General features: G+C 32.3%; 1 protein-coding gene across 1 annotated transcript in view; it reads right to left on the reverse strand.

The window, feature by feature from the left end:
• Nucleotides 1-598: 598 nt before the first annotated feature.
• Nucleotides 599-13810, reverse strand: part of LOC108904633 (thyrostimulin beta-5 subunit) — a 40954-nt gene continuing 27742 nt past the window's right edge. Inside the window, exon 3 of the mRNA XM_018707267.1 lies at nt 599-870. Coding sequence (XP_018562783.1) covers nt 613-870 — 258 coding nt within the window. The 3' untranslated portion in view covers nt 599-612. The remainder of the gene's footprint in view (nt 871-13810) is intronic.

Genomic DNA, 13810 nt, shown 5'->3' on the forward strand with positions numbered 1-13810 from the left:
CTATTTCTTGGTTACTATTTATAAAGAAATACAAATAATGGCACTTACCTTGTATACATCTCTGAACTTTGAATCGCTTGTCAACTTTTTTTATAATCACAAAAAATGTAACACTTCCCAAAAAAAATCAGGTAGGTACCATATTATTTTTGCTAAATATAAACTTTTCTTAGTACATAAGTGGTGATAAAAATACTATTTATTGGTTCATATTATGAAATTAATTGTAATAATTTGTCAAGACATAAATGTACCAAAATAATGTATAAAAAAATAAGCAAAATAAAACATAATCCATGCTTAGATAAATAAGTTTATTTCTTGAAGTACCCAATTACAGACATATGCAACAATTATTACTACCTTATAATACTGATTGATGACAGATCATAAATTACAATCACAAAAACATTTATTTAAACGACAGGTGCCAATTACAGTAAACCAATAGTACAATAAAGGCGTGCCCAGATATATTTAAAATTGTCTATAAAAGTTCCAGCCACTCATAAATAATATAAATAATGTACGACAATATTTTAAACATACCGAGGCACTATAATCCGATTTGTTATAATGCATAGTTGTAACGGATTACATCACGGGAAAACTTTACTTCTTAAAATTGTATCTAAATCCCAATGAGTCGGGGTGAGATCTATGCGGTCTGTATCTCAGTCCTTCGCAACTCGTGTCCGAGGAAGAGCAGAGTTGGCACTTGCAATCGTCCGCTTCTAAATATTCGTAGTGATCTGTTCCCTTCAAGACGCCCTCCTCGCAGTGCCGGAGTGTCACGAAAGCTCTGTTGCGGCCGTAGTGCACGCATACGGGGTGGGTCGACTTCTTGTAGGGAAATCGCCAGTCAGAAATCTGAAAATTGGGCAATTATTAACGAACACGAAAAAATGTTTTCTTTCATTATGCGTTTTTAATACCAGCTTTTGCATTTTCTTTACTTTTAAGGTTTCCGCCCACTACATCGGATCATACCATAATTTCAAGCGAAACGTATTTAGTCGGTTTGTGGAATATATTCGGTGTCTGCCGCTCATCAGGACAGATTTTCAATCCAGATTTCTCGCAGTGTGAATATATTTTTTGATAAATAGGTATCTATTTTTAAATGTAGGATTGCCCTTCAGACGAATTAGAACGAAATGAAAAAGGAAGGGAGATATATTCATATAGACCTAGACGGTACTGGATTAATGATCTAAGAAAACAGCAATCTGAGAAAGAATGTTCAATGGCCTATTAGAAAAAGTTTAAAATTTTATAAAAAAAATACTCGTTTTAGGAGAAACTAAAACCTTACTGTGTAGTGAGCGGAGACCTAAAGATATCATGCTAGTTCATACCACACCTAAACATTTTCTAAAAATTCTCATCTGATGAAGTCATATTTGTTCTTTGACACCAACATAACTAATAATATTGTAGGAAACAGCTGTTTACTAAATCGCGTTAAAGCCAGTCCAGTTCTAATTACACTCACAATATCTAGCAAAAATTAACATCACCTTTTTGATAAAGATAAACTTATTTGCTAGATACAGCGGGTGCAATTTTCCTACTATAGCATTACTTTTTAATTAATAATCTCTATTTGAAATTTATGCTTTTTAACATACCTAAATGTTGGTGTCAATTTTAGTAAAATTTTTAGACTAGAATTGGATTAACTGAATACCTTTTAAATTACCTAAAGTAAAAATACAAAATCTGATATTAAAAACTTACATTCTTTTTATTTGATTGGGTATTTCTGTCACAATGAAATGAAAATTTTTAAATAAATGACACCTTGTATAATTAAATAAGTAGTAAAAAATTATTATTCAGTTAAAAGATCGAACCAGTACATTAGAATTGGATGGGTAAATATAAAAATAATAATTCAGATTTATCTTTTCACCAAAAATGTCTTCTTTGTTACTGGAAATCATTATAAGGGTTGTGCAAAAAGATAACACATAGACTTTTTTATGTCCTAGTGTTATTTCTTGTAAAATTTGAAATTTATTTTTGAAAGCTGTGAATCTTATTCTCTGTGAAACCAAGCTTGATAGGAAAAATTGATATTTCGCCTTTTCTGCTTACAGCTGGATTCTGGACTATACTTATTATTAATTTTTCGCCACCTGGTATAAGTCATCCTGTATAAAATTGTTGGGTTGATTGAGCAGGTGATTATTAGAAAAAATAACACTTTTATGATTTTCTTACATATTCTGGTAATAAGTATATTAAATTCGATATAAATAAAGATGCAAACCAATAAAGAACACTCTAAAACTGTTTTCAAGTAACATTAAAAAATGTTAAGTATAGGTACTGACTTTTATATATGTATATGTACAAGAAAATTGGTCTAAATCATCTCAGGAGTCTAGGTCGAACTACACTCTAAATATATTTATATTCACAAAAAATTGTATGTACACATATCGTCCCTCTTATCACGTAGGGGCGTATAATCCAAGAGTTGGATATACGCATACGCCTCTACGTGATAATAGGGTCGATATGTTGTATACTAGACCATTTTTCTGTAGTTTTCCCACATAAGTCACATAAGAAAATTTTACATTGTAATCTTTCCGATCTCAATTGAAGAACCAAAAGGTTGGCAGTATGTACAAGGTTCGGTCGCTGACGCAGTAACTCGGCATTGAAATATTTGAAAAACTTGTTCTAAAATTTATTTAGCCACACCCATGTACAGATCTGGTCGAACTAAACGTGGGGGTGGTAGAAATGTATTACGCTCAGTTGAAGAATGCGCGCGCGGGCAAACGGCGTACATAGACAGTCGAACTGGGCGAATGGGCAATAAATCTCAGCTGTTGACAAATATTTGACAAATTGCCTAGCAGTGCAGTGCAACAATGCGGAATTTGGTGTGATTCAGGTAATTTTAATTTATTATAGGCGCCTTCTGTTAATCATTCATATTACAATTGCAAGAGAGAAATAAGAGGAATATTTTGTTTAGTTATTACAACATGGCATTTTGGAGACCTTTTGAAACGGAAGAAAACTAAATTTACCATCAATATAATAAAATTGTTGGAAGACATAAATAATTAAAATATGTTGTTGGCCAAATGAACATATAATAGAAATTATCTACACATTATATACAAATTATTATAATTTTTTTACCTTTAGCAGAAAACTTTTTTAGGTACCCCTATGAAACTCATTAAATTTTATTGCTAGGCGCTTTTATACATGTTCAACTGACTTGGGAAGGACTGTATTACATTACTATTAATTAATTAAATTTTTATACGACTGCTTTGCAAAAGGGGGTTTTGCGCACGGAAAACGCGCTCTGAAAACGGTATTTTGCACACGGTTATGTCATCTTTGCACACGCGTCTCCAGATTGTGATTTTTGTTTGATGTTGTCACCCAAATTATGCAATGTTTCAAGTTGGCTGAGTTTCATAGCAACCGTCACGGCTCCTTTAATTTGTTGATTATATACTTCAAAAATTGTTGAATTCCCGAACTTTGGGTGTGAAAATGTGTGATTCTGAAGAGATTTGACAGAAAGCAAGCGAAATATGTTCGGAACTGTTGCCCACAAAATCCAGAAGCAGTTATGAAGCTGAGTTAAGCCGATTTATGGACTGGCGACTAGCCAAAAATGTCCAAACTTTCTCAGAAAACGCAGTAATGGTGTATTTTGAAGAACTATCTAAGAAATATAAATCTTCGACGTTGTGGACGATTTTTTCGATGCTCAAGTCAACGTTAAGTGCCAATCACAACATAGATCTTGGAAGCTATAAAAAGTTGCAAGCGCTAATCAAACGAAAATCCGAAAACTACGTCCCAAAGAAGTCCCAAATCCTCACAGAAGATGATTTTTGCCGGTTTTTGACGAAAGCATCAGACGACAAATATTTACTTATCAAGGCGGTGGTGGCAGTTGGACTATCTGGGGCATGTCGAAGGGAGGAATTATGTTATCTCAAAATAGAAGACACCAAAGATTTCGGCAGTGCTATGCTGATTAAACTGAAGAATACAAAAACAAAGGTACCAAGGTGTTTTACAATTACAGGAAACCTTTACACTATCTTAAAAAAGTACTGTGCTCTTCGTCCTCCTAATCTGAAGACAGGCAGGTTTTTTTTAAACTATCAAAACGGAAAATGTTCAAGCCAAAACGTTGGCATCAACAAAATTGGAAACATGGCTAGGGAAATCGCCAAGTTTTTGATGCTAGAGAATCCAGAAAGTTACACGGGACATTGTTTTCGGCGTTCATCGGCCACAATTTTAGTCAATTCTGGCTCAAATCTGCTTGCCCTCAAACGCCATGGAGGGTGGAAATCCAGTACAGTTGCCGAAGGCTACGTTGATGACTGTTTGAGAAATAAAATGGAAGTTTCGAAAAAGATAGAGTCTTCAGTGTCTTCTGCTGCCACAGAACCAGAACAACGATCGTCTACTGGAATACAACAAGAAAACAACGACCGCACGCTGAAAAACTGCACTAAAAACACGACACCAAAAATATTCTCTATTACCGAAAACAAGGTGCACAATAATACTGCTTTTCCCAGCGTAACCTTGAAGGAATGTTCAAATGTTACCATAAATATTAAATATTAGTTTCTTTTGTTAATGCGTTAGCAATTTTCTTAATAAAAACGAGTTAAATTAAAAGTTGTATTTAATTTATTTTGTTAATGCGTTGGCAATTTTAGTAATAAAAACGATTTAAATTAAAATTTGATTTTTGTGGTCTCTGTTTGCAGTCGTATAAAAAGTATCGTAAAAAACTCGTTTGAAAACCTCTTTGCACACTCGCTCGACTTGTGGACCTCGCCTTCGGCTCGGTCCACCAATATGTCCCGCTCGTGTGCAAAGAGTCGTTTTCAAACTTTGTTGTTTAATATACTATTTCATGTTTATGTTTGGAGTCTATGAAAGGAACAAATATTCACAACTTGAATCACCTGTTCAAAAGTATATCTCAAATATTGTCGATTTTATCTGCGAAATATCCACCTTTGTATATTCGAAGAATAAATTCCCTAGTCTGTAATAAATATGATAAACGGAATTTTAACCTGATAGTATATGATCTCTATAATTAAAAGTAGTGTGCCCACTTTTTCCTAGCTGTAATTAAATTGTATCTAATTAACCGCTGTTGCGGAGCAAAATATACCAAAGTAATTATGTTTATTAAACCTGTCATCGAAAACGGACAAATAACTGAAATACGTTTATTTCGCTCACAGTACAAATTCTCGTTTCAAAATTAGACTCCCTTGAAAAATTTTCAAAGGAATAATTACGTTTTGTCCGTAAATTATTCAAGGCTAGGCTTTAGCAATATCGCATGTCTTCATTGAGTTCGACTTTTTCGATCAATATTAAATTATTTCCTGGAGTTTTTCTGACAAGTATATTTTTCTATCGGTAAATATAAAGCCGTTTTGTATACTGTTTTATATTTGTCAATTTTTATTCCAATAAATTGATCAAGTTGATCAAGCTGTACATATAAAACAAAGATTGTGGTTACTAAATTCGCTACAGTAAAAACCTAGACCTAGACCAACAAATACTTCTACATACTTCTACTATAAATCTACTAAAGTCCCAAAATTGTAGGCAGTGCTTGCTTGGCAGTCTTCCGTAACAATTATCAATGGCTGACTCATTCATTCTTAATATGTAAATCTGCGCAGCACAATAATGCAATTCCATAGGGGCATCATTTTAGAGAAATGATTAAATATAGTACAAACGGTTATGTTGATTTTGGTTAAAACTAGATTCTACCCTCATGGCAAAGATAACCTACTTCTACTTTTTTGTTTATTATGATACGTAGCCAATGCTAACTGGACAAGTGGACCTTGCGAAAAATTAGCTGCACCACCGATAAAACACTAGAAGCGGCCGTTAATTACTACTTACTGTTGTCACTTCATTATCACTGTCACTAATAGGTTCCACGTTTGTTGTTTTTCTATTTCGAATGTACGAAACTATTATTTTTTCTACGTATTTTCCATGACATATACCTACAGTTTCGTTCTTTTTTATTAGCATTACAAAAATGAATTTCATGCATTGTACGCAGTAAAACTCTTCGGGACAATCTAGACAAATCGTCATCTTCTGCGATTGTAGTTTGATTTTTTTTTAACGGTGATTCATCTTCCTAGGGATTGCATATTTAACTTTTTTGTCAATTTAAATTTTTTTCCTCCTGTCATATTTGTTTGTTTTTTAAAAGCTTTCATTAATCTTTAACGCGCTATAAACACTGCTGATAGGCACTCTTCATTCCATTTTTGAAAACACACTAGAATAGGCAATATGTGAAGGAAATACTTTTGTCTCACTTGCACGCATATCACATGAAATAAAACGCCTAAGTTGGAAACTAATAAATAAAACTATGCACTGCTGGTTGTCTCTTTTTTATGCACGATAAACTAAGTGCAGGCGCATAGGTTGAACATATCAGTGTACCGTGCAAAATGAACGGCATATTTGAATTTACTTGCAAAGCATTGACAAAATTATTTTATTAGAACTTGTAAAAATTATGGTTTGATTTATGTATGAGACTTACTGCCTATTATTTTGGAATTTTAATATAGAACTGTTTCTATTTTTGTCATTTTTATGCCTTTCAGGGATAATGGTTTCCACAAAAATCTGATTATAGTACAGGGACTACGCTTAAACGTTTTAATTGTCTTTTGTTGTTTTAGTTAGTAATTGGCTCGTAATTAAAAGTAAACATTTATCATATTTTTTTCTCGGTATTTTAGCGGTTGGCAAAGGTAATTAAATTGTTTAGTAAATCGTTAGATTTTTTATAATCTGCTAATGGAAATTCGAAATTTTAAATCTAATATTAATTAATAAACAAGATAATAAAAAATGTACATAAAATAAACATGAATATTCTGTAAAAATAGAGATATTTTTTATATCCAGTTTTTCACAAATTACTTTCCATCCGAGCAAAGCTGAACTGCGTATAATATATTTCATCAATATCATATTACCATGTGGTGTACAAGGTAGATCTATTTCGACAATTTTATTTAGGTGTCCCCAATTGCAGAGCACTATATTGTCTGAAGTTAATTATTTGTGGCATAGTTTTCCTTTTATTCATTTTTTGGATATTTTGCCACCTCTGAAAAAATTTTAAAAAAATCATGAAATAAATCTTGCGCCAAAAGGATCAGTCAAGGATTACTTTTATGAAAATAGTTTTGCCTACCAAAAATCTCACAATGAAAAATGTAAAAAATACAAAATACAAAAAGAAATCACTTTATATCACACCTTAAAAAGTTGCTAATGTTTCTAAAATCTATCAGAAACGAACGAGCTAACAATGGCTTCTCTGCTTGGTTTTGTGCTAAATATCATGTGACAATAAAACTCCACAAGACGCATGAACGTGTCTCAAAGTTATAAGTAGGGCGTTATTCATTAAAAAGCAACAAATTAAATTGTTTACAGTACACCACCATAAACACCAACGGATAGGGGAATTAATTACGCGACATCCGCACGATAACAAATCAGCAGTATACTAACGTGACGTGAACGTGAAAAGCATTCTGAGCAGCGGCAAACGCATGTCTCGGTTGACCCGCTTGGCGCGTCATTGAATTTCGGCTCTCTGACTGCCATATATAAACTTAAAGCACACCCTGTATCTTCGAAACAAAGCATCTACGGACCAATGTTTATATGAAGTTTTTGTCTTAAAATCACTCAAATAATCATCTTTTGAATTTATTGAACATAATTAACACCCTGTATAGTAGGAATCGTATTGACTGCAGAATACAGTGAGTAGTCAGATTTTAAATAAATATTCACTAACCAATTTTTGTGAAATTTGACATCGAAGGAAAATAAAAAGTAGGTTTTGATAACTGAATATAATGTAAATATTATGTGATTAACATACTTTTTTTTTGGGCGAGTGCGACCTAGTGACTTGACATTCATGTCATTGATATGAAAAGCCAAGCAACGCTGATCGTGGTTAGTATTTGGATGGATGACCATCCGCGGAAGGTTCGGGATGTTCGTCCACAAACAAATTTTGTATAGAATCCCTCGGAAAGGGAACCGTTAATCCCTTGTCTAAACAATGTTAGGCAAGTAAAAGATCCCTACCCTATTATAAAGTGGCGGATGAATAACCACGTTGGAGGTTGCTCGTCTCCTGTCGTCGGTGTTTAGTCATAGTAGCAGAAATAGAACGACATAAACTAATCAAAAACGAAAACAAACTTAAAAAAATGAATTAGATCGGTCCATAAGTACCTTACATCTTTGTTTTCGATTATATAAAAACAAAAGATATTTAGTGATCTCTACAATCTAGGTAAAAAAAGTAATTTTTCGTTTCATTTATGAGCTTGCAAAATCCTACTTCCCTTTCAGCGGACAATCAATTCCTAGTAGGTGGGATTTATGAATTAGCAGATGTGATCTATTGGCGATTTATTGCCAATTAAACCTCCCCATGCAGTAATAAAAGGTCCTGCAGGAGATACAGCCCTCGTAAATTAATGCGATGCCACAAAATATACATAAATAATATTTTATTGTTGTATTACGTAGAAGAGTATAATTTATAATTCCTGAAAAGAGCATAATGTATCTACCAGTTGCCTCTATACCAATTTTTTTCTGCCAAATGTCATTATTCAGTCTCTTTTTTATAACGAGGTGAATTACTAATTGTATGAGCGCATCAGGTGAGCAAAATTCAGAAAAATCTATATAATTTCAAAACTGGAAATTTTAAACACCGCTGAAGTTATAAAATACATTACTGCAAAATTAAAATATTCAAGTATTGTTACTATTTGTAATGTGAAAGGGTGACGATATGATATTTAAACAGATTATTGAAAATAATAGTGGATATGGAATTTCAATATATTCAAATTTTCAAAATGTTCTTCTCTATGGTATGTACAACGTAGGTATTCCATAAGCAATGATTAAATATGTAGAATTATAAAAATGGTTTTGTAATCATCAGAAAATTTTAGATATAACCATATCAAGAACATATTATGTCCAAATTTTTTAAAATGTCAATAAATTTCTTAGGATACGTTTGATGAGATAATAAGGGGTGAGTCTTTGAGCAATTCATGCAAAAACAGAATATATAAACATGGGTCCACATATCCATAGTTTTCGAGATACAAAGTGTTGATACCTGATACCCCTAGAAATACGACGTCACTGAATATTTCGAAAATTTGATTACTATTGTGTTTCCAAGAAAAAATGTACCTACCTTTCATTTTATACGAAAAACGGACCAATCTCGATTTAGTATTCACAGGATTTTTGGGGTTTCTGCTAGAAATACAATTTAATACACATTTTCTCGGATTAGGATATATTTAAATTCGTATATTTATATGTAGAAAAAAATCATATAATTTTTTTTTGCGAAACGAGTACTTCTAAAATTGTGTTATGTGTAATGAAACCCTTGGGGATGTTAATGGTAGTTAAAAAAGTACTAAAACGAAAATGTTTTGTTTTTTCGAAAATGAAAGTCTTTTTTCTTGGAAACACCATAAGATAGAAGCGGCGTCGATTTTCCTCATCGTCATGGTACACATATTTATGTCCGAATTCAATGACTTTTTTTTCTTTAATTATATATATCATTAGTTCAAGTTTCATCACTGTGCTTCAAGAGTCTTCAGAGATATTTTGAAAACGTGATTTCTTTTTAATTTTCACACCCTGTATCTTGAAGCCTATTGATTTGCGGAACATATTTATATAACCACTTTTGGTTTAAAATCACTCGAAAATCATCACTTAAAGTTTGTCTGCGTACTTAATTAACACTCTGTATGTCTATTATACCTAGTTACATAATCCTAGTAACTTAAAAATATATATTAATAATATACTTTCCATTAAAAATTCCTATATTTACTTGCTTTACTTTTTATTTATTTCTTTTATTCACAACCGAAGTTTCTATCAAATCGAATATACAATATTCGATATGGGAGATGAATCCAAAATTAAATTAAACTTTTAAACATTAACTTTCACAGTACGGGTAAAACGCCTGTTAATTTTTAAAATTCTCGGCTCTGCAGACAATTAAATACCGTTAAACGTTTCCAATGTTAATTAAAAATGTAAATTTACCTATCAAATATATGTTATTAAACTGCCATTTTGCCCGTATTTCTCATGCTGTATATACCACATTTAGGGGCTAAAAGTATTTAATGGCATAGCAGCCTCCGGCTTTTAAATTGTGACAAAAAATATCAATACAAATTTCGAGCACGGACACACTACATTTTTTAATGTTTCTATATTACGGACAATGAATCGCATCATTTTCAATATTTCTAGTTTATCAGGGATAAAGATATTTAGATTCATCCAACATGCATTTATAGGCCACAAATTTACTAACCAACATTTTGCTTATACAACATTTACCTACCCTATTAATATATTTAGTTTCATGATAAAGAATATACCATTTGATCTTCCGAATAAACTCGAAGAAAAATGTACGCTAACGCAATGTATTATTAATATCTGAATTGAATGGCTTTGTATAATTCAAATTGTACACAAACAGGATTAAGAAAGTTGCTTATTGTCTATGGGCAAATCAAATATGTTAGTTGCTCATTAATTAATTAAATCTTAATTGAATTAAGCTTACGTACAATTGACAGTGATGCAAAATAAGCAAACAGATAGTTTTAAACATAATAATTAATTAACTGTTAAGAACATTACGGAAAATTTACGGGGGGTACACACGTAAGGCTTTGAACTCGAACAAAGTGTGCTCAAAACTCAAAACAAATACAAAAGAGGTGACGTTCATACGCGTACAGAATTTAAATTTGTTAGAGCAAATTTAAAATTAAAATTAATAACCTCTTATAAGAACTTTGTTCATACAACTGAGAGTAATACCGTTAATGGCGTTTGGGAATTATTAAGATATATGTAAGCAATATCACTAATCAGGTACATTGTGAAGGAAGATCCTTAAGGCTACGGCCTCATAGAAAATGGTTAGTGTTTCGAGCGATTTTGATTTTTGTAAATTCCAAGTTTAATTTTTCTTTTTTAAGGCAACTATACAGGGTGTACAGCTTTATACTAAGCTGCAACCCTGAGAAGTTATAGGCCTTGAATGTGGAGTTTCAAATTTCGAAAAAAATCAGTACCTATCTCAGACTTGAACTTAGAAAAACCAAATTTGGTACACGGTCTGAGTGTACTAAGAGAATTAATTGAGTTCAATTGAAGCATTTTAAAGGGTTGATAAGGAATGATGCACCATTAAAATGTTTAAAAATTTTTTAACATGTTGGCGTACAAATTTTTTACTTTATTTTATGGGGAATTTAATTCCAAAACTTTTCTTACTCTTGTTAGTTTTCAAAAAAACTTTGTCGTTTTCAACAAAATCACGAATAACTAATAATAAGTACGTAGCTGTTATTTAAAATTATCGAAAATGTAAAAGTTGACTATGAATTTTAACTTGTGAATGAATAAATTGTTTGCTGAGTTGACATGTTATTAGTGTTAGGTTTCTGTGAAGGAAACTACAGAAGAAGTATCATGAGTATTCCGATGTAAACCCTCATTCAGTAACACCTCGACATTTCCAACGCGAGTTTAAAATAAATGTTTGGATCGGTGTTATTGATCGGTATTTAATTGGTCCAGTTATTTTACGAAATTGACTAAACGGCGAAACTTATTTATAATTTCTCCAAAACACTCTCCCGGATCTACTTAATGAGGCGCCACTACAACTCAGACTGGAACATTGGTTTATGCATGATGTAGCACCCTCTCATTTTAGTAATATTGTTAGAAACTTTTTAAACCACCACTATCCCAATAAATGGATTGGAAGAGGAAATTGCTCACAAGTTTGGCCTCCACGATCACTAGACCTCAACAAATGTGACTTTTTTTTTGGGGAACGTTAAAAGAATTTGTATATTTCTCTCCAGTTGCGTTTCAAGCAGAATTGTGAAATCGCATTATACAGGGTGATTAATTAACAATGGGAAAATCGAAAGCTAAAAATACTACACGTGAAATGGTGGCCATTATCGCAAACATGCCTTATCCGAAAGTTGATAGTTTCGGAAATACAGGGTGTTGAAAGTTAAAATTTTAAATCGTTTTCTTGCGATTATTCTGAAAATATGTAGGTTAGCAACTTGAAAATTTGTGAAACTATATTTTTTTAGGCGACGAATAAGATGCCTGTTGCAATTTCAGCTTTCTCATAGAGGGCGCCACTTACGACTAATTTTACCGAAAATTTTGTTAATAACCTTTACTCTGTATGTCTAACATGAAACTTGATTCAAAACCTGAAAGAGCTATCATTTTTCCATTTTTTAATTGTGTATTCTTTAAACAATTTAAGTGTTTCTTCACGTTACTACAACAATTAATAATAAAACAAATGAAATACCACTTAATAATGTTTTAAAGTAATTGTTCGAAGAATCCACCGTTGTCACTGATACACTTTACACAACATTTTCTGAGAAATCTTCGAGTTTGAAACAACTTATTTTGATTGTGTTTTGGCATTGCCACAACTCTTCATACGAACCAATATATTCTTTGTAAACGATATCTTTCATTCGAGACCAAATAGAAAAAACAAGAGGATGAAGTCCGGACTTCTAGGTGGCCAAGCAAAAATGCTTCCACGGCTTGAAGAAGTTCTACTTTATTTAAGAAGAGACATGTGGTTCATGCACGACGGAGGTCCACCGTATTTTTCTCAGCTAGTGCGTGCATATTTAGATGCAGTTTTTGGAAATCGCTGGATTAGCCATTTTTGCTTGGCCACCCAGAAGTCCGGACTTCAATCCTCTTGATTTTTCTATTTGGTCTGGAATGAAAGATATAGTTTACAAAGAATCTACCAGTTCGCGTGAAGAGTTGTGGCAAAGAATACAAATCGCTGCCAACGAAGTCAGACGCAAACCCAATATGTTGTTTCAAACTCGAAGATCTCTCAGAAAACGTTGTGTAAAGTGTATCAGTGTCAATGGTGGATTTTTCCAACCATTGCTTTAAATCATTATTACGTATTTCATTTGTTTTATTATTAATTGTTGTAATAACATGAAGAAACACTTAGTTTGTTTCGCTTTTAATTTCTTGTATTACAAAATACATATAGTGTTCTTTAAATCGATTTTTCTCGAAAACGGATCGAGATACCGAAATGAAACAAGAGTACATAATTAATGGAAAAATGATTGCTCTTTCAGGCTTTGAATCAAGTTTCATGTTAGAAAAACAGGATAAAAATTTATTAACTAAATTTTCTGTAAATTTTATCGTAAGTGGCGCCCTCTATGAGCAACGCTAAAATTGCAACACGCATCTTATTCATCGCTTAAAAAAATATAGTTTCACAAATTTTCAAGTTCCTAACCTGCATATTTTCAGAATAATCGCAAAAAAAAAGATTTAAAATTTTAACTTTCAACACCCTGTATTTCCGAAACTATCAACTTTCGGATAAGCCATGTTTGCGCCATTTTACGTGTAGTATCTTCAGCTTTCGATTTTTCCATTGTTAATGAATCACCCTGTATATTACAGATAAATGCACATTCATTAGAAACAATCAGCAGATATTTAAGCCTGAGAGAAAACGGTGGTCATTTTGAATATTTTCTATAACTTATCAGTGCAAATTGTTTGTTATTTCTGTTGTTTCAGT

The sequence above is a fragment of the Anoplophora glabripennis genome, unplaced genomic scaffold, assembly GCF_000390285.2.
Source record: "Anoplophora glabripennis isolate ALB-LARVAE unplaced genomic scaffold, Agla_2.0 scaffold96, whole genome shotgun sequence".
In the NCBI taxonomy this organism is placed as follows: Eukaryota; Metazoa; Arthropoda; class Insecta; order Coleoptera; family Cerambycidae; genus Anoplophora; species Anoplophora glabripennis.